Source organism: Doryrhamphus excisus, linkage group LG8 (genome assembly GCF_037039965.1).
Source record: "Doryrhamphus excisus strain RoL-2023G ecotype Guam linkage group LG8, RoL_Dexc_Guam_v1.1, whole genome shotgun sequence".
NCBI classification, from domain to species: domain Eukaryota; kingdom Metazoa; phylum Chordata; class Actinopteri; order Syngnathiformes; family Syngnathidae; genus Doryrhamphus; species Doryrhamphus excisus.
The window spans coordinates 2,549,271-2,572,362 of NC_136364.1; the positions used below are offsets into that span (position 1 = coordinate 2,549,271).

The 23,092-nt window shown below is 39.2% G+C and overlaps 1 protein-coding gene across 3 annotated transcripts; it reads right to left on the reverse strand.

Annotated features, from left to right (window-relative positions):
- Positions 1-586: 586 nt before the first annotated feature.
- On the reverse strand, positions 587-18,882 carry hnf1ba (HNF1 homeobox Ba). 3 transcript variants are annotated; one of them, XM_058080412.2, is made up of 10 exons: positions 18,457-18,882; positions 17,124-17,323; positions 15,008-15,275; positions 14,700-14,923; positions 7,814-7,968; positions 6,309-6,435; positions 6,045-6,227; positions 4,360-4,478; positions 4,117-4,161; positions 587-1,573 (listed from the first exon to the last, which is right to left on the reverse strand). In XM_058080412.2, the coding sequence occupies exons 1-10, from the start codon at positions 18,828-18,830 to the stop codon at positions 1,553-1,555; spliced, it is 1,716 nt and encodes a 571-aa protein (XP_057936395.2). In that variant the 5' UTR covers positions 18,831-18,882; the 3' UTR covers positions 587-1,552. The 3 variants fall into 3 exon arrangements, with proteins under 3 accessions (XP_057936395.2, XP_057936392.2, XP_057936394.2); XM_058080409.2 differs by having other exon boundaries at positions 6,045-6,435; XM_058080411.2 differs by lacking the exon at positions 4,117-4,161 and having other exon boundaries at positions 6,045-6,435.
- Between the last annotated feature and the right edge of the window lie 4,210 nt (positions 18,883-23,092).

The following is a 23,092-nucleotide window of genomic DNA, read 5'->3' on the forward strand; positions in this document are numbered from 1 at the left end:
CTTGGCTCTTTGTTCTGTTTTTCCATTTCCTGCATGCTGTTGTTTTTCATCTAAAATGTTTCCAAATATTATATCTTGCTTCTTAAATAATAGTAATAATTTTCTTTTCCTAATATAACTTTATTCTGTTAACTTTTGTCGCAAAATAATTTAATAAAAATAACTTTTAGTTATGTTTTGTCATATGCCGACATTGATTTTCCTCACATTATTACATCATCCTTGCAAAATAATGACTTTTTTGTTAGATTATTGTTGTTATATATGTTTCATTTAATATTTTCACTTCATTCTTGTGAAAGTACTGCATATTTGTTTTATTTTTGCAGTTTTTTTACTCATATTTTTACACACTATTTGTAAATCTTGTTTATCTAATATTATTTTTTATAATTTTGTATTCATATTGAAATGTCTTCTATAACCAAGCCATTTCCCATGTGGATCAATAAAGCCCAAGTCTAAACCCACACTTTTGTGGGGCCTCCTATGAAAAATATCAGAAAAATATGACAATAATAATGACAGTTCATGCTTTTAAATGTATTGTATGTGTAACACAAGCAGAGCAAAACACTTTGTTCACTTTGAAAAACAAAACTTTTACTCAATATTTTCTGAGAAGGTATAAATAATGATTTACGATTGATTTATGACTTTATACAAAAATAATACAGCAAATCAGACGTACGAGCGCCCTCCGATCAGATGGCAGTAAGCGGATAACAGTCACAACAACGACTTGAACTAATAATGACCTAATGCTCAACTGGAGAAGGGTGGGTGAGTGGGTACGAGGGTGGGGACACTGGGATTTTCTAATACTGTTAAGAATGGCTGTTGGGACACCCAGACTCCCCCCCCCCTCCGCTTGGGGGTGGATTCCAGTGTGACAAGAGCTGCTCACGACAACAATTTATGTTTTCATTCAAGCTGGGATGATGGGGCAGAATTATGAACCATACCAAAACATGGCTGTCCGGGGGGGGCAAACTTGTAGTGTATTTGTTTTTTTGTTTTTTTTTTGTCTGCAGGCAGCTTGAAGCACAACTGCCTTGTTTTGGTGCCTTCACTCGTATAGTGCATGTATAACATCATATATATATATATATGTACAGTATATATGTATTCATTATTTATAGTCTTGCACAACTTTGCATAGTCCTCTCAAGATTGTCAAAAAAATATATCACAGTATGCACACAAGAAAAAAAACACCTCGCAGGCATTCGGCAAACATGGAAGACTTTGTGGAGAAGAAGGCAATCATCCACGAGATCAAACGTGTCGGGATTGTCGCACAGTTCAAAGACTTCCGCTTTCAAATGTTTTTTTTTGTTTGTTTGTTCCTTTGCAAAAAGGGGGTCACCGAGGAAATACTGTGTTGGAAATCAGCCATCCAGCTTGATCATGTGACCTCGCTGCTCCTCTTGTTTGTCCACTGACTTCATCATCCACATTAACAGTTGCCATGGTTACACCGGGAGGAGGAAGAGGGTGGAAAAAATGCGCTGCGGTTGCCGGGCAGCGAGGAGGTCAGGTGTGCACGCTCTCACCAAGCTTGAAGAGGACACTGGAAAAAAAAAAAGTAGGGCACAGTTACATAAAACAATAAAAGCAGTCGGGTCATGTGACACTTCCTGACACACAAAACCTACGCAAACAGCCCTCGGTGAGACACACCTGCCCAAATAAATTCCTCGCCCCTCTCCTCTAAGATTGTTTGTGGAATTTATTTCTGCAGCTGACCTCCAGCGTCGCGGCCCCGCAAACACCTGATAAAAAAGGTGACCTGCGGCCGAGACCCGGCTCGCTCATAATGGAGACGCAGGAAGGTGAATGCGGCAGGTAGAATGGAGGCTTGCTCGGTAAACAGGGAGTGTTGTAAAAAAAAAAAAAAAAAAAAAAGGCTGAGCACGTTGGGAAGAAGGCTGCACCTGATAAGGAAATACCTGGGAGGGCCTTGATGGACTAATTGTTGCTTCAATCAATCAAATCATACCAAGACGCACATTGCAGTCTCATCAATACAAGGCCTTTTGACTCCCTCTCAAAATCTCTCAATTATTTTTTTATGTTTTAATTATTATTGTTATTATTTTATTAGTATGTGAAATTTAAACACATTAAAATTGTTATTATTAATTACTTGTATATGTGTTTATTTACAACATATTATGTTAATTGTAATATTGTTAAAAAAATTTAGTTGCATATATTTAATATTTTCCAATATTGTAAAAAAAATTATATATTTTTAGCTTGCTATTTTTGTTTATATTAGTAAATATATTAATGTAATATTATTTTCCAGTATATTTGATCATCCTCTTTTTTAAAAAATTGAACAAAACAACATTTATATAAATATAACTACCCCAAAGTACTGAAGGGAAAAAAACTAAAAAAATGCAAAAATATACTAAATATTACTACAATATTTTATTACACTAAAACATATTTTTAAATATTTTTAAGGTTGTTTCTTTTCTGGCCAGGTATTTTTTGTTTTGTTTTATTTTGACATCTTCCTGTTCTTTCAAATCATACCATTTCCCTTCCAATACCATCTAATATTATTATTATTATTATTTTCACCTGAAGATTTCTATGTCTACTTTGAAGGGCTCACTCCCACGACTCCATCACTTTGCTCTACAACACCGCAACGCTACGACTTGACCAACTCCGGCTTGTTTTGCTCAGTCATTCTGTTCATACATACTAGTATGTGTACATCACATACTAGTTAGGGGGTGCCGTTAAGGGTGTCTATATGTGCCCCGCTGGCGACCAGTCCAGGGTGTACCCCGCCTCTCGCCCGAAGTCATCTGGGATAGGCTCCAGCGTACCCCCGCGTCCCTAGCGAGGATAAGCGGCAAAGAAAACGGATGGATGATGATGATAATATGTTGCATGATAATATGATGATATATTGCAATCTACTGTATATGTTGTATCTGCTAGGTTACACTCATATGCACTCTGTGTGCGCAAGAGGCCCCGCCTCCACCCACCGAGACAAAGACCACTGTATGACTCACAAAAGGGCCACGTTTTTTCATCTCATGAGATCTTGTGACACCCCTACTGTAATATATATCAATGGGTTTTTTAAAACTGTATTTTAAATATCTATTTTTTTAATTTTAGGATACAGTGTACATTTTACAGTGGATTTTGATTTTATTTTAAATATTTTACTTTTTTGTTATTTTTTTACAGTTTATTTTCTGTTTTTTGTACAATTTTATTCTAAATATTAAAATTGTACTGTGTGTACGTCAATAAATTTGGATTTTATTTTAAATATTTGACTTTTTTTGTTCTTTTTTTACATTTTACTTTCTGTTTTTGTACAATATTATTCTAAATATTGAAATTGTATGTCAATGGATTTTATGCATATTATCAGAATTGCATTTTTTCTGCTTTAAAAATGTGCATATTGTAGTGAACATGTGAATGGATTTTTTTTTTAGAAAATATTATAAATATTGCAGGTGTCAATCACATTTTTTGATTTTATAACATAATATAATGTAATGTAATATAATATAAGAAGACATATATGTAAATATGTAATCTACATGGAATAGCGGATAAACATATGCTGTTTCTGTTGAAGCACCCACCAAGCCACAGGGATGCCCCCATCAATCATGCAGTGGGCCTCAGCGTGGGAAATTGAGCGTGTGAACGCACCACTGATGATGACGTTTCAGGCTAGAGTGATCAGTGAAGTCGGAAAGAGGAAGCAATGCAGTCAAAAAGAAGAAGAAGAAGAGGCAGAAAGTTGCTCCCACCCCCTACCACCAGTATCACCACCAGTATCACCGCCAGTATCAGTCAGCCGTGCTCATCTGAGCGTAGCATGACAGAAAGCAAAAGCTCCACCGAGTTTGAGAAGTTTGATTAGAAGAGCGAGGCTCATTTCCTGCTGCAAAGGAGGGTGGCATCAATCACGGCACGTTCAGCTTGAAGGAGCGAGCCAGTGATTGGAGAGGAAATGGAAGGATAGAGGAGAGGAGTGTGCCACCTATCCTTTTGTCCCACATAGAGAGCATTTCTTGAGGGGTGGGGGGTGACAAACTCAACTAATAAAACAGTATTTACCCAGGAGAGACTCCCGAGTTGCACCATCTTGTTTACTGGAGCGTCCTAATGTGACAGGAATTACACAAGTCAACACACCACATCATAACACACACACACAAAGCTCTCTTGGTGCCGTGTACTTCCTGGTTATCAAGTGTACGCGGCATGCAAATATCAGCATCGACACTGCGTCATGAGGTGTAGAGGAGCATAAGGAGTACGAGGAGGAGCTGGACAGAGGGGCGTGTCAGAGGAGCTCACCGACTTGCTGGAGGACATGGAGCTGAGTGTGCTGATGCTGTTGGCGTCGGTCACCACCATGGCCGAGGGGAAGCGCGACGGGTGCGAATATTGGGGAGGCTCCTGCTTGTGAGGGTACACTGGGGAGGACAGGAACATTTATGATGAATGAGTGGCTTTCTAGACAGAAGTATTGGGACACACCTTTCGCTGCCTTTTGATTCCCTCTCAAAATCTCTGACATTAATTACTTTTTTCACTTTTAATTATTCATTTATTCATTCATTCATTCATTTTCTACCGCTTTTCCTCAAGAGGGTCGCAGGGGTTGCTGGAGCCTATCCCAGCTGTCTTTGGGCGAGAGGCGGGGTACACCCTGGACTGGTGGCCAGCCAATCACAGGGCACATATAGACAAACAACCATTCACACTCACTGTTTTAATTATTATTGTTATTATTTCATTAGTATGTGAAATTTAAATACATTAATTACTTATTATTAATTATTAATTACTTATATGTGTTTATTTACAACATATTATGTCATAATATGTTACAATATTACAATTGTAATATTGTTAAAATATTTAGTTGCATATATTCAATATTTTCCGATACTGTAAAAAAAGGTTGCAAATTATTGTATATATTTTTAGCTTGCTATTTTTGTTTATATTATTAATGTTTTAATTATTATTGTTATTATTTTATTAGGATGTGAAATTTAAATACATTAAAATTGTTATTAATTACGTATTATTAATTACTTATATGTGTTTATTTACAACATATGTCAATTGTAATATTGTTAAAATATTTAGCTGCATATATTTAATATTTTCCAATATTGTAAAAAAAATTTGCAAATTATTGTATATATTTTTAGCTTGCTATTTTTGTTTATATTATTAATGTTTTAATTATTATTGTTATTATTTTATTAGGATGTGAAATTTATATACATTAAAATTTTTATTAATTACGTATTATTAATTACTTATTATTGTTATTATTTCATTAGTATGTGAAATTTAAATACATTAATTACTTATTATTAATTATTAATTACTTATATGTGTTTATTTACAACATATGTCAATTGTAATATTGTTAAAATATTTAGTTGCATATATTTAATATTTTCCAATATTGTAAAAAAGGTTGCAAATAATTGTATATATTTTTAGCTTGCTATTTTTGTTTATATTATTAATGTTTTAATTGTTATTGTTATTATTTTATTAGGATGTGAAATTTAAATACATTCAAATTATTATTATTAATTACTTATTATTAATTACATATGTGTTTATTTACAACATATTATGTCAATTGTATTATTGTTAAAATATTTAGTTGCATATATTTAATATTTTCCAATATTGTAAAAATAATTGTATATATTTTTAGCTTGCTATTTTTGTTTATATTATTAAATATATTAATGTAATATTATTTTCCAGTATATTTGATCATCCCCTTCTTTAAAAAATTGAAAAAAACAACATTTACATAAATATAAATACCCCAACGTATTGTGGGGAAAAAAAATAAAAATATACAAAAAATACTATACTAAATAAAATATTTTTAGGGTTGTGATTGTGAGGGCTGATTGTGCCATATTAAGCAGCTTGCCTATTAGCTGTAATAATAATAAATACTTCATTAGAGGGCCAGTTTAGAAAATGTTGTTGCTACTGACTGTGCGAGTGTGTGACGGTGGCCATGAAGGGCTGCTGGCTCATGTGACTGGGCGACTGCTGCATCAGGCTCTGCTGGTGCGGACTGTGCAACTGCTGGGAGAACTGGACGGGTTGCAGCGCCGCCAAGCTGCCCGCCACGCTGTTGATCACCGGCACCGTCTGAGACTGCGACGTGTTTAAACCTGGCGGCGAAGCATCATGCGGTTCATCACACAGGGAGACCCAAAAGACAAAATATGCTGCTTGTGGTAGGGAGGACATACTCTGTGCGATGGCCATGACTCCAGAGAGAGGCATGATGAGGTTTTGTGTCTGCTGGTGGCTGTGATGAGAACTGTGGATGTTGGTCAGCGTGCTCACTGGGGGTAGGCCTCCGCCCGAACCTGAGATCTGGGACAAGATATTATATGAATTAAAATATTTTTTTCACAAACAACAGCCTTGCATGCAATGACCAATAACTACAAACAATTACAATTTTAATCAATTTACAAACTCTTTAAGAACAGATTCAGGAAGTAGTGACGTGGATGCTAATATGACGCCTTGTAGTCTTAGAGAGCGATCATGTTGAGCTAAAAACGCATGCTAGGAACACCGAGTGTAGGTAGGATTGCAAGGTTTATAGTGCGTCTTTCTCTGTAAATATTCCATGTAACAACGTGGACACCTGCAAGTTATAGACACCCAAAATATTTTTTCTTTGTAAATTTGTATGTATAATCAGATACGCCCAAGTCCGGAATATACGGTAGACACTAAAATATTAAGGAAAATGTAACATCAATAAATAAATCAATATATTTATATAATTTTGTATAATATGGAATGATAAAAAAGGTTGAAAAAAATCCAGTGCTATAAAAAATACAGATTAAAATAACTAAATACAATAAATAAATAAATAGTGTATAAATAGTTAAAAATAAATTGGGGTTGAAGGATCACACAATAAAAATAAATAGAATTATTTAATTACATTAATAATACAAAAACACTAAAATAAACTAAATCAGTAAAATTCATGTATATATTTTTTTTTAAATCAAACTGATCAATTAATCAATAAATAGAATTCCATAAAAATTCTGGTATTGAAAAAAATATCATGAAGGAATGTACCACCCTAATGATGGGTGGTACATGTCGATGTTTACTTAATTCCTGTAGAAAAAGGCAAAACACTGCTATGGAAAAAAAAGAAAGAAAACATACTAAAATTATGTGCAGCGGCACTTTTGTCCTTCCCAGGGTGGTCCTACTACTCTTGGCATGATAAATGGTGAAATATTTTGGTGACAATTAAAATAAAAGAATAGAAGGAGCTTTGTAAACAGTCAAATAGTTGTCAAGGGTTGTGTTGTATGTCTTCAAAGTGCTTCAGTACTGTGACTCATCACATGGAAAGCACAGTTACACCACCTTCCAAATGCTGCACACACGTTTCCTTGTCACAAACCAAATATTAGACCAGGGCAGAGGAAAGAAACTAAAAAAAAAAAAAAAAACAGAATCAAATGTATGCGTCATTTATCTGGCAGCAATCCATTTGGCGTTTAATCAATAAGGGGAGAATGTTTCTTTGTTGGCCCAAAGGACGCGCACGCCTGCTGCCACTGCCATGGTGCACGCTACGAGTCAGCGCAGTATCCAAATCCACAATGTGCTAATTGTTGTCTCCATGGGAGAGGAGCTTTATGCTAAATGCAGGGTCGCTCTTATCTAATCTGAGGGTGACGGAGGGGGGGCCCCAGGTGTGCTCACTCACCATCTTGGCGTCAGGTGACAGCAGACTGTGGCTGGGGTCCAGTCCTCCCGGAGAAACCTCCTGGAGCGCTGACTGGGTGGTGGCCATGGCACTGCTGACATGGTGGCTGATGCTGGTGGAGGACGTGACCTCGCCGGGACCCTGGCTGTATCGCACTGACATACGCAAAGAGACGACATTAGTGAGAGATTTCATGGAGCACCATATACACTGGCATTATTTGACGCTTTTTCATAAAAGTTTCACATTATTAGGTTATTATTACACACCTGAAACACCAATTGGAATAGCAGTAATGATTTCTATTGTCTTTGTGGGGGATGTGAATGTTCAAAATGTATCCATAAAAATATACTTTGTTGTCATTATACCTATTAGCTTTGCCAACTTATAAAGTGTTTCTGTACTCACAGCAAATTGAGGGAAAAAACGCAGATACAGTTACACAAAGTTATATCTTGTCAAAGCATCTTCCTGCTGGAAAGTATTACTCTCTGCTGGGTTCATATCTTTTCTCCTGCAGATAGTGAATTACCATGTAAAAAAACTAAAATAAAGAAAAATAAATAAATCAGGAAATATGTGGGGGAGTGAATGCTGTACTGTGGTACCTCGTTTTTTGTTATTGTTTGTTATTTATCCAAAAAGGGAGGCAATTTGTCACAAGAGAAATAATGTAAATACATTTAACCTGTTCCACACACCTAAAAATTCCCTAGATTTTATGGGGAATAATTATAGTTATTATAGAAAACAATGCTATATTGAACTTCTTGTTGATGTGGACTTCCCGTACATAATTGCAACTTTATTTGGACCCATGGCAGGTTATCAGTAGTCTCACTCGACAAAAAAATGCATGGACAGGATAAATCAGCAACACATAGAGGCCACTCAAATGAAATCTGAAATATTAAACATTAAAATGAGGTATTTTAATCCATTGTTACTCTTGATTGTTATCGTAATGCTCCTCGCAACTGAATGTCTTTTTAATGCATGATTAACAACTTAGTAAACGACACATTTTACCCTTAGAATATATATTTATATAATCAGAGGAATTTATTGTCAGTTGTCACCTCCACAAGGTAGGCATTTTTAACATCTTCCATCATGCGTCCTCTGTGAACCAGGAAGTTCAAATCGAGCACTAGTTTGACCTTGGGGGCGTATACTCTACTAAGTCTATAACAGACCACAATAGGTCATGATGTAGCAGTCGCAAAATGCTGCTCTAGAACTTCTACTACAGATTGTAGCGGTCTTGTCGTCATCGACTGAGCTCACCTGCTCGCTCTTTGCCTCAGAGCGAGGAAGGCCAGAGCAAACAAACACATTGACCCGTGTCCATCGGTGCTATCTGCTTAGCTCAGCCAAGGCCGTGCACTGTGTGTGATTACACGCACTGTCCAAAAACTCCCAGCAACATTATGGTCACCACATTCACAGTGCCTGGTTAGAATACCATGTCTGGACTCCTTGGGGTGTCTTATTGGAGGTCTAAAGGAATGCGAGCCCTCCCACCTGACCAACACCACTGACAATCAGATGCATGTTTACTGATGCAAGGCCCCTCTGATATCAACAGAGTAAATATTACACAATTACAAGCAATGTCAAACACATTCTTATCCTGCGCTCTCACGCACACACACAACACACACTGTGCCGGTTGCAGAGACAGGTTTTGTTTGCGCTCTAGATCTCCCATCTTCCAGTCTGTGACCCAGGTGAGGCAGCGGGAACTCCCTAGCGCAGGGATGCATGGTCGCATACGGACAGGTTGGCGATAAAGAAACGGGGTGAGGTGATGACACTAAATGTGAGCAGTGATAGACTCATTGATTTTGTGTCACTGCTGGAAACTGGAACAGGATGTTGGTGGATGAAAAAGGAGAGCCTCGGGTAGTTTATCTATTCCTGTGAAGCAGACACTCAAGGTGCGATATCTATTACGTACTGGTGTGAGCGGCATTGAACCATTTATCAATGATCATTTAAAGTAGCCCTGTTTTTTTATTTTGGTTGTTAAAATAATGAAATATACGGGTACATTTTTCAACAAATTACAGTGAGTTCTGACACCAAACAAACTACAGTATGTATTTTTATGTTATAAATATACTTACATTTAATATCATATATATATTAGGGATGATAATTATCCATACTGATAATTATCGGCCCCATATCAGCATAACAATGCAGATATTTTCCAGATCATGAAAACCAAATTATTAAAAATATTAAATAAATATTTAAATATTAAATAATAATATTTAAAATATGCAGTATACAACATATACGTGTTCATTCCCCCACGGGAGACATGTCATGTTAGACGTATCGATATTTGCTGATCTTGGCATCGGAAATTGAGGTATTGGGCCAATATTGAGCATCCTTTCATTTATTTTAACTATTTTATTCATTGGATTGTATTCTTAAATTAACTTTTGCCTTTAGTATCGCTGAAAGCCACCTTAGCAGGTGTAAAAATACAATCCGTCTTTATTTTTTTCAAGCTGCTGCACCTCACACTTTCCAAACTACTGCAGAAAACACATCAGTAGTTCTAAATAACACAAGCAAACTAACTACAACATTTATCTTAGCTTAACTGCTACTAAGACTGAAAGGATCACCTAAACGCTTGAATACATTAAAAAATAGGGGTGAAAAAAATCACATAGTGAACACCTACACCTAAATTTCAAATGTCAAATTAAAAACAAACCAGCCATTTAAGCCTGATTTATATCCGTCCTCCATTTTGTCCGGCCCTCCCGACTTCATATTGTCTCCGCAACATAGTCGTGGCCCCGCAACACTCCGCCGGGCATTGTAAACACAGCCGCAAGACAATAAAGCACTCCATTGGACTCATGACCCCCACGGCCACACAATGGAAGGGTGCTCATAAAATGGCAGTTATCTCGACCTCTTAAAGCATCAGAGGGAGAAAAGGATGCTATTCAGGCCCCGTTTTGTTTTTCTGGTCATAATTCTAACTGCTGGGACAACTTCTAAGATGCGTTTAAAGGCTGCCAGCGGAGACACTAGAAGTTTAAATTTGGAGGTTTGGTTGAAAATAAAGTGTCATTCAGAAGGAGCAGAAGGAGAGCAGGGGGGAGGGCGAGAACTTTAAGGAGGGAAGTGGTAGCGAGAGAGTGGAGCAGCTTAAAGGCCTCCAGCTCCCTGTGTGAGCCATGTACTATCAAAGCCTGCCTCCCCAACCCCAGGCCGGCCTCATTGTAGTGGGCTTGCATATAAGAGACCTCCTGGGTCTCCGCAGGACGTACCCCGTCTTCTTTTTGCAGCAGCGGGCCATCTTTTCTAAGTGTAACTAGCCCTAAGGTGACTGAGAGCAGGCGGGCTGCCCACGGAAATCGCCCCCACAACCTGCTACAGGATCCGAGTGTGCAGATTCTGAAAGCTTACACAGCGCCGACTCGGTTCCGCTGCATTTATACGGTAGAAAATCCAGCTTTTCTTCAAATGTTGAGTTGCTATGGTGTCAGAAAGGGAGCTTAAGTAAAATTGATGTGTTTGTGGAGATTCACACCTCATTGTGAGATGCCCTAAACTGGATGGATGACTTCATTAGCCTCAGTCAACACAAGCGACAGTGTGCATATATTACATAAGGACACACTCCCAATGCATGTGTCCAAAGACAGAATATTTAGTATACACAATTTAATAGGATTCAATACTGTATGCAACACATTCTTCGAACCTCAGCATAAAATAACAAAATACAATATAATCATAAAAAACATGTAGGAAGATAACTGCACAGGGTAGTGGCAAATAAAATTCAGCACCTAAGACCAAAATATGTCAGTGTCATAATATGTCAAAATATGTAACTATCATGATGATGGGACATCGCATGATTTTTAGATATAGATATAGATAGATAGATAGACTTTCTTTATTGTCATTGCACAATAACACAGCAGTGAAATTGTCGAAATGTCGTTGCCTGGCTCCCGTATAATAATAAATAATAATGTGCAGAATAAATAGATGACATCAAATATGAACAATGTACAGTGTAAACATAATTTGTTCAAATTATTGAAATAATTTAGAATAAATAATAATAATTGAAAGTCTATACATCATTTAGCCTTGAGTCTTGCTTTGTTGGTTTGTATTAGAAGCACAACAGAAGGCGTTCAAGGCACTTCCCATGTTAATTAACACGCGTGATGGCGGTGTATGTACATGAAAAGTAACAATATCCAGGTTTAACAGTTTATCATTATTATACCTAAATAATAAATGCTAAATGGTCTTTCACTTTTAAATAATTTAAAATATACGCAGAATACAAAATCCTTAAAATCCGGGTATCGTTATGTTTGTAATGGCAGATCATTTTGCATTCAATTGTGCAGGTGCACCTCCTGTCAGGGGTCAAAGGTCACAACTACAGTACATCGCACCGTTTGATGATCTATTTACTTATTTCACGGAGTGATTCACAATCAATACAAACTGCCAACGTGAGAGTAGAATTCTTTGATCCGACCCAGCGATGACCTTTCTTGTATGACTGAAGGAACCACAGTGGCGATGGTGGCTCAAGAAGGGGGGATTAACATCTCTCCATCTCTCTTTCTATTGGCCAGCAAAGGGTCATCAGTCCTGTCTGGCAAAAAAAGAGCCAATACCCCAGTGGACAGCTCCTGCTGCTCCAAGTCTGCAACCAGACACTGCTACTACACTACAGCCCATAAAGGTAAGGGGGATGTAAAAAGAGTCCCCTCCTTAAGGGCCCAGCAGAGATAAATGAACCTAGTTTGCAGTCACTGCAGTCTTCTAATACAGCAGACAATGGGGACCCCCGCCGGGGAGAGGTATAGAGAGAAGAAGTCCGAGGAGCCCCTTATCAAAGGCCTGGGAGATGTAGTACCAAAGGATTTTAATTGTCCATTAAGCATGCATAATACAGGCCGTGCCCTAGCAACGCAATGAGGAACCCTGCAGGGGTATTATTGTCCAGCCTGGGCTGACACTGAAAAACAGCTGATGCTGTCGGCGGGACGCCAGCAGGACACCTTGTAAGCAGCCAGCTGAGACCCTTCCGTCCTTCCAAACTCGAGGTCACAGCCTGGTCAGGTGTTCCGAGCGACGGCGACGCAACAGAGAGCCCGAGCAAACAGACAAGTGGTTTATCACAAGGTAAAAAAGAGCGAGCCAAGGCAAACAGTTTGTTTTCCCGACAAAGCTCACATCGTGTTCGGACACGGGTGGACACAATAGGCCGTGAGCCGCGCTCGCCGATCCCACTTTTATGGAGGGTGAGTGATGGCACGGAGAATAAAGCTCGGCAAGCCTATCAGCTTTGTTGTTATGTCGTATAAACACCAGGTAGACTCTGTCAACACTAATTACTCCCAAAGCAAACACCAGGTCGGGGTGAAATGGTCACAGCAATACCGCGCTGGCGTTTCCTCGTTTTGGCAACGCCTCCGATTGGAGTCATTAACAACAGGCACAGGAGGAGGAAATGCGGAAATGAGGGCGTTATGTGGTGGTAACCTGGCCGAGCCCTGCTTAACCCCACCCCCTCCTCCTCCTTTAACCATCCCCTGACCCTGGCCTGACCCAAACCCTGTCACGGGATGGCCGCCCTTTGTGTCATGCTCCTCCATGCTGACTTTGGAGTGGAGATTGCAGGTACAATGCGGATTGTTCTCAGTGTGTTTTCAAAGATCAGAATAACAATGGCATTTGCTCAGCTCACTCACTCACGCTCATTGATCACTTGTCCTCTCTTTCTACGCGCCTCTGATCGCATCAACGCAGCCTCCCCGAGCGCGTTCTCACACACGGCGGCAAACAGGCTTGCTGATACCTACCACAGCTTCTCTTGGAACTTTGATACCAGGAAGTGGACCAACTGGCCATCGTACAATGAGCCCTGAATGGAGAAGAGCTGGCGTAGACTCAAGTGTATAAACGAGTCAGCTGTCTTACTGCTGACTTTCTCCGTGTTGTGGGGGCAGCATGTCATGCTCACCCATGTTGCCTATGTTCAAATGCACGCATGAACATTTTTTGTTGATTGTGTCGTCACAAGTTCTGCCTAGCAACAAGTGACCAGGAAAAAGACTCTGGCCTATTTATATGTTATATTACGAATCATATCATTATTATGTTATTATGCTGGCGTACTTTGATGTTACTGTCACAGAAATAGCAATATTTAGATCATGATATGATGTTTGATTCACTGATTTCAGGAAAATGTAATAATGATATTAGAAGCAAAATTTCAACAAATCTGCAAATGTGACAGACAAAAGAGTATTTTGTCAAGATAGTGCATGATATGCTGAATGCTTCACTGAACCCAGAAAAACAACTGAGAAGATAGTTGAACCAAAAATTCAACAAATCTGCAAAAGTCACGAAAACAAATGTATTTAATCATGATACTTCATGATTTGCTGATTTCCTCACGGAAGTATAGTAAAGTGAATAAAAAGACATTAAATGCAAACCATCAAACCATCTCTAGATGTCACAGTAATAAGAATATTTTGTCAAGCTAGTTAGTGTATGATATGCTGTTTGCTGGAACAGTTAACCCAAAACGTCAACAAACCTGCAGATGTCCGAGAAATAAAAGTATTCCATCAAGATAGAGAACGATATACTGTATGTTTCTCTAATGTTAGAAAAAATGAATAAGAAGACAGAAAAATCTGCTGATGTTAGGGAAACAGGAGCATCTATTTACACACAAATAAAGGCGCAATGCTAGCCTTTATATTTCTGGTGCATTTCCATTTCACACAAATGAATATACATATAACTGGGTAGCAGTTTTGCTGTGCACAAAGCGACACGCTATTTATAATCTTACTTGGTGGTGAAGTGCTGGTCTGCGGGTGATGCGGAGAGCCGTGGGACAGCAGAGGGTTGATGCTGTGCGTGGGTGTACTGTAGGCGTCCATGGCCAGCTTCTGCCGGAAGGCCTCCTCCTTGCGTCGGTTGGCGAACCAATTGTACACACGCACCTCCGTGACCAGGTTGGAGCCCAGTCCTTGGGCTTTGGACGGGGACACGCCCCTCTGGAGACATTCGGCTCTGGAAGAGAAATGGAGATATATTCATTAAACATAACAGAGCCGACATAAGTTCTATACAAGAGGGCTCTGGTAGTTCACCAACCTGTTGCACTCCTCCACCAGAGCCTCCCTCTCCTCCTTGCTGGGATTCTTCTGCCTCTCATAGGCCTGGTAGAGGATCTGCTGCGACGCGGGCCCCCATTTGAAACGGTTACGTCTCATTTTCTTGCAGGAGGGCTCGCTACCGACCTCTTCGCCGGCCTGACCCATGCCCTGACCGGACGGGTTGAACTCTGGGAAAAAAAACACCGGATCCTGATTGCCTTTGTCTGTCATATTGCTGCCAGAACCTTGAACTGCCTGGTTGAACTCTGCAAAAATAAGAAAAAGGCATGTTTGTTACAACCGTGGAAGGAGTTGTGCAATGTTTGTGTTGTCAAGGAACAGTCTAAGAAAATACAATAACAACAATTGTGCAAAAGTCTGAGCCCACCATTAGATGTGTTGTTTTATGATTGCTATTATAACCAGATACCATAACCTGAGTGTCACTCAGTAGAGCACAGACCTCTGTTGGCACTATTTGTTCTGGTTCGAAGGGAGGGTCACTCTTTTAACTACAAAGTTACATTCAATCTAGTGATGTCACAGAACATATAACAAACAAAATGACTGAGCAAAGCATCTTAACAAGAGAGGCAACGCAGAGGCACATTTGACTGGTTAAGTCATTGACGTGCAGCGGTACTCAAAGATAAATTTAATTGGCAAAAATTACAATGATTGGCCAAAATGTGCAAGTTGTGGAAATTGGACAACAATGGTCAAAGGGGGTGCATAATTTGCAAGGATTTGTTGAATTTGTGTGAATTAGCTGTGTGAATTAGCATAATGGCTACATTGCAAAGGCCTGGAGGCTCTTATTTCTGTGATATCTGCAGAACTGTTGAAATAATGTCTTATTCCGGAGTTCAGCAGGAATAAAGTTGGCAAGTGACATATCATGCACTGTCGTAACTGAAAACTCTTATTTGCGTGACATCAAAAGATGTCCTTCAAAGATTCTCCTTCAAAACAAGAAGTAACCTGCTAACTAAAAAACACAAATGATGCAATTTTTGGGAAAAACACCTCAAATCAGGCTGTCTGTGTTGAATAATGTGCTGTGAACTTGAGTTTAATGTGCAAATGCAGCATATTCTGTTATATTTGTTGGAATCACGTGATTTTAATGGTTGAGATTACAAAAAACTATTTTATAAATTGCAAGCTGATGCCATGTTATTAAAAAAGACTATGCCTGAAAGCATCACAACTTTTACTGCAACTTTGAAAAAGCTGCTATGAAATCAGGCATTTTAGGCCACAACAAAAAAAAGAGAGATTTATAAAGACCATTACAGCAGCTCGCCTCAATGGACATTTGTGTTTATTATTTAGCGGGTTACTTCCTGGTTCATGGGAGGGCGGCTCATCCACAGATGCAAAACTTAATCAAATCTGCATATGTGTAAAAATATTATTTAGTCATGATAGTGCATGATATGCTGCTCGTGAAGCCAGCTGAACTCAATAAGAACACATCACACACCGAATTTCAATGAATCTGCAGATATCACAGAAATATAAAATTCCAAAAATGCATGATAAGCTGATTTCTTCAGCCTCAGCGGACATTTGGGGTTGCTAGTACGTTGCTTACTTCCTGGTTTGAAGGAGAGCAATTGTTCCATTGAATCAGAATGGCATTAAATCTAAAATCTCAACAATATTGCATGATATTCTGCTTACCAAGCCGGCTGATCTCAGTCAGAAAGGTCATGAAAATAATAGTAATGCTAACAGTATTTCGTCACTGTAGCGCATGATAAGCTGTGACCTCATTTAACTGTTGTGTTTCTTATAGTTGAGGGTGACACTTCCATTAAATAAATGTCTTTATTCAGATTCCCATCCAAACCTAATGGCTTTGCAGTACTTATTCTTTCTCTCCTACTAAGTCAAAATGGTTGCAGTTCAAAAGGTCAACAAAGCTAATGGTGGCCAAGACTTTTGCAACGTAATAGCCCAAAATTACAATAAAAGTATATTAAAAAAGTCCAAGGAGGGTGTAATATTTCAAGCCATATTAGAGAAATGTAACAGTCTGTAAGGACGCTTGGGGCTTCAGGTCAGAATTGGGCCTTTTGCATGCAAACATGAGCAAAAAGTCAACTTACGTCTGAGGATCTCCCGCTGCTTGCGCACATACCAAGTGTAGAGGGCCGCTCTCTTCTGCGTCTTCATGGGCGTACCCTTGTTGAGGTGCTGGGAGAGGTGCGACTGGTTGAGCCCGGTGATGTCCACCACCTCCCGCTGGGGAATATTGTGCTGCTGCATGTAACCTTTGATCATGCGGGCGGCCCGCCATGGATCCTCTCTATACCAGTTCAAGATAAAAGTGGAAAAAAACAACTTTAGTACTGAATATACTTTTCACCAACATGCATTATAAACAATTGTATTTCTATGAATCATGTGATTAATAGTTATTTCCCAGTTTGAGGCCTGTTTGTTGGCAAATAAGGCCACACTCTTGTTTATCACAGCTGTAGCCACTTGAATATTGCAAATATGTCCCCAGGTGAGTTCAAGTGCTGGAAAACTTTGGACTTTGCAGTATTTGTTAGGAAAGTGCTTAAAAAGGAAGGCTTTTACACACATTTTTTGCACATTTGTAATAAATTTAGTTTGACATGTTGAAATTGCATCACTTTTTGTTAATATTAGTCAAAATAGTAATAATAACACTACCATTTTAAGGCTAATTAAAATCACTTAATTTACAGAAAAGTTTGAGTGACACGTCACCGCGTATTCGTTTTCAAAGAACAGTACATATGACACTAAAAAGAACAAAAGTTAAATCATGGAACCGACACAAAACAGTCTCACCTTCATCGGCCTCATTTTCGTCAATTTTGAACCAAAATAATAACAATAAAACAAGCAGGAGAAGCTCCCATAAATAAATTTCAGCGACTCTCCGCGCGTCTGTTTGTTTTGGAGAATGTGGAGGCCCGCATGGAAGTGTGCTGCTTAAGTGGGAGATGTTAGTTTATAACTTTTGACAATGAATAACCAGATCTCCATTCAAGTCTAATCGCACGACACTGTGTATCTTTCAGTTGATGATTTATAGAATAAAATTAATAATAACTCAACTACACGTGGTTTGGTTGTGGGGATTCTTTCCGGTGACGAGTCACCCCCAACGCCACCTCTCAGAGAGTATTTTTGAAATAAATAAAATGATTACTGACATTATTATTGTCGTGCTATTTTGGTCCTAAACATTTCGTTATGTTATATATTGTACTTTATAATGAATGACGCAAATAAATAAAGTATAGCAATAATTCGTCTGAAACTGTACAGGCCCGTGACCTACATATTAATATCCCAACAACCCCAAATAAATAGAGATAAATTTGTCTTATTTTAAATGTTAAAAAATATCCATATATAATCTGATTGTTAATTTAATTAAAAGCAAAATGCGGGGGAACTCACGCCAACATGCGCTCCACCTCGGCCCTCTGCTCGGCCGCCTCCTCGGTGTTGAGCGACTGGAGTTCCTTGAGGATGGGCGGCGTGTCGTAGTCGTCGCCGTCCTCGGAGCCCTCGTCCCCGGACAGCTTGGCCTTGCCGTGGCCGTTGGTGAGCGTGTGAAAGACGGGCTTCGAGTCGCACTCGGCGCCGCTGCCCTTGTGGGAGGGCGACAGGGGCAAGCTCTCAAGTTTGACCCCGAAGCCGGCTGCCGGGATGTGAGGGTCCATGTCGTCCAGCGCTTGGATCAGAACCTCCCTGGTGACCCCGGAGTCCAGCAGGGCGCTGAGGAGCTCCTGCTGCAGGGATGTCAGCTTGGAGACCATTTTGGGGAACATTAAAAACACAGCATAGGCCTAACTAGAAGGGGGGAGGGGGCGTCGGGGGGAAGTAAAAGTAAAAAAAAAAGAATAAGTTCCGTTTGGGCTCTGCAGGTCCAGTGTGATGAGGAGCAGACTAGTGCTGACACCTGTTTTAGAGGCCAGTGGAGGGGAGGAGGATAGTTCTACTATGCCATGATGCTGCTCCAGTACTGGGGGATATAAAAGATGGTAATGAGTGGGCTGGCTGATGGCTCTTTATGTAAATCCAGCCCAAAGAAGGCCCTCTCTGGGCCAAGGTGTGTTTACACTGCACTGCTGCCGCTTTTATTGGCTCCGCTTATCAGCAAAACTTTCATGGACTTTGGACCGGCTTGTATATGTGCCATAAAGACTTGGAAGAAAGAGGCAGCGACGATGCGGCCCACTACCACCTCAACATACAGTACATGGCAGGGCCTGGTTCCGAATAATCTCGATTTGACAAAGAACCGACATGTCTAAACAAAACTAAATCCATCTCATATAATGTGAGTTCAATATTGTAAACTAATCAAATAAAATGGTCTCAGTCTGAAATCAAATATTTTTGCACCATGTTCTAATTGATTAAGGTGCACCTGTATATAATTTGGATGTCACTGTCACAGGACGAGTTCATACACAAGATTGGGTTTATAAAAACTAAACAAGATGATATTTTAACATGACAAACGCATAATGAAAACAAATATGACTCGTTTAATTTATACTACTTTACACATGTCTGTTTTCTGCTACAGAGACAAAAGGTCTCAGTCCATTCATGCCGTTGTTCTATGGAACAAACACGCCAATATAATGATAATCACTTAGTGTGCGATTACATTATATTATTACTATAGTATCATATATTTATATTATTATAATTATGTATCACCAGTCCAGGGTGTACCCCGCCTCTCGCCAAAAGACAGCTGGGATAGGCTCCAGCACCCCCCGTGACCCTCATGAGGATAAGCGGTAGAAAATAAAATAGAAAATAATAATGAATAATTATATATCAAACCAAGAAACCAGAAATCTTGTGATATGTTGTGATACAAGAGCTAGTGGTAGCTGGTTTCACCGCCTGCGTGCACACACTGAACATTCTCGCCATTTTTAAATGTTTTTCATTAGTCTTACTTCTTAAAAAATGGCTCAAATACTGTGTTTTGCACCTATTCTGTCTTTAAAACACCATGATTTCTCCAATAGATTGACCACTTGCAGTTGAATACACCCTCAAATTCTAAACGGATATTAAAACAGTTGACTAGGTACAACAGCGTAATGGCATCCAATGCAAATGTTGTGTCAAAAACAGCTTCAGGGAAGTATCAAACTAATAATACATGTCTGTGAGTACTGTGGTTGTACTACTATATTATATTGCAAAACTTTGGTCAACCTTTTAAGTTAGCTTTAGACACATATTTTCTTATGTCTGATGTGATGATTGCAATTTTTTCAGTTAATTATAAAAAAAAGTCAATTTCTGTTATTTTCATCAAAAAAAAATACATGCACTTCAGAGCAATATTTTGGTTAAGGTGCATTAAAATGGAAATTTGCATTTTTATCTTTGCAAAAGAAGAACAACATGAATCAGTTGCTGTGGCAACACAACAACGCTACAATCTAACATGACTATTCTCCTACAAACGATTTGCAAGCACATCTACATGGGTAAACAAACAGGAACAGCTACTTCCCTATCCAAATAATGGCTAAATAAGTGCTTGTTGGTTGTAGTATCAATGTGGTTGATCATTAGTAATACTGCTCTGACGCTTTGTTGTGAATTATCTGCTAAATTAGCCACCTTACATGTAAACACGTGGAGATAAATGGGCCAGGATGTTGAAGAAGAAGAGAAAGTCCATCACATACTATATGAGCCCTGGAGAGTGGACACTTCAGGCCAATAGGAATGTTCATTATTGCACTACATTGACTCAATAGCAGGGTCATTTTCTTATTTCACATCAAAGACTTGTGAATATCTTTTCTTTTTTACATGTTTTCTTATCTGCTGCTGCTGTTGTATAAAGTTGGAGATGCACACCTGAGCTGCCCTTCGCTCTGCTGTAAAGAGACCTGCCAATATGTTGTGTGTGTGCATGCATGGCTAAAATACATTAGCGGTGCACGTCTGACACATACAATGGAAATTATTTATAGGGGCAAACAAAAAAGTCTCAATTGTTCATGTTCAATCATAATGTTATTTTTAAAATGCTGCTTTATGTTTTATTAGTTTCTCTGAGGGCCATATAAAAGGGTTAAATGTCGGCTTCTGCTGCCGGTGGTTTGAATTTATTCTTTCATTTCCTACTGCTTATCCTCACGAGGGTCACGGGAGATGCTGGAGCCTATCCCAGCTGTCTTCGGGCAGGAGGCGGGGTACACCCTGGACTGGCCGCCAGCCAATCACAGGGTACATATAGACAAACAACCATTCACACTCACATTCATACCTATGGACAATTTGTAGTCGCTAATTAACCTAGCATGTTTTTGGAATGTGGGAGGAACACGTAGAAATCCCACACACACATGGGGAGAACATGCAAACTCCACACAGAGATGGCTGAGGGTGGACTTGAATTTGGGTCTGTGCGCTAACCACTCGTCCAGTTTAAATTTAAATGGTTGAAAAAGGATGTATTAGGATGACACTGACGTCTTTTTCCATCCATCCATCCTCTACTGCTTATCTTCTTCAGGATCACGGCCTAAGCCTACCACAGCTGACATTGGGTGAAAAGCAAAACTGGTCTTGAGTCAATCACATGGCAAATACAGGCAGATAACTCAGAGAAGATAGGCAACTTGATTTTGTCCTTCATGTAAATAGCCACAATGACAAAAGCAGTACATTTGTATAATACATTATTATCAAGAAAGAGGAATTCACTGTTTTAAGCATTACCAGCAGGCTAGGAGGTCATAAGAAGCCACACACATCGGTGAGGGTGACACACACACACACACACAGTTATGACATGTTCTCATGTCTCCATTTAAAAAAATCCATCAACCATTAACGGCAAATAATAACAAAGGCAGTCGAAAAGTTGATCCAGTACACGGAGCATCCTGCCTGTTGTGAAAGCAGGCCTGTGCACTGGAGCGCGCATCGGGACACGAACTACCCATTACACGTGCATGCCGGCTGTCACCTGTTTGTCCACACACACACACACACACACACACAGACACACAGACCAACTCATGGCAAAATGTGTTTGATGGAAACTTCACTTAAGGAGGAAAGACGGTGACAAAGTAGCATCCTAATAAACTGAAATTGCAGGGTCGCTATAAGCTTAGGCGCCAATGGGGCCCCAAGAGCTGTGATTCGCAATCTCTGTGTTGTGGCACACAACATTAGTATTTCACTTAATTGGTTTGAAAATTAGTATAATTAAATGCTCTTCCACTAGGTGGCAGAAGGTACATGATTACCCTGTTTATGTCCTTCGAACAACAGAATAAGTCATGGCATGTTTCTAGCGTAAATCATGTGCATTGGCTCAATTAAAGTTGGGAATATGTTGTGATTTTTCACAAAAAGCAATCGGTAGAAAATATACATATTTAAAATACATTTAAAAATATTATTTATTCATTAAAATCCTAACAAGGTTGAGAAAAATGTGAATTTCCCCATGGGGATGAATAAAGTATCTACCTACCTACCTAAAATACAATGTGACAGTCCAAGCAAGATGAAATATATGAAATCAATGTCAAATGTGCTTATAAATGTGACTTCTTTTAAATTACCACACACATACATAAATGACGGATGGATGTTTTCAGTTTTGATACAGAGAGGTGTTAAATTAGCAATGCATGTGTGATTATTGTGGTTGTAGTTTGCAGTGGTATACTACTGTAATGTACAGTATTGCAATACTTTTGTCCACAAGGACACTGAGCTTTATTATCTTTGTAAAGGCAGACCTTTCTGACAGACATATTTATGTATTGTGTGCATAGGCAATAATAAGATGCAGAAGTACATTAGAAGTGTACATACGTACATAGAAGGGAGCTCAACCAACCTCCTATGACCTTTTCTCCTATCGCTTTAAATTCTTTGTTGTGCACCAAGCGGAACATTTGGAAACCTGAAAGGGCAAGGGCAACATAGCGTGTGCGTGAGATTCGGGAACCAGTGGCTGTATAGCGTTCCGCACACTGAGCCGGACCTTAGCCTCAACCTGAACCTGAGACACCAACTACCCTCA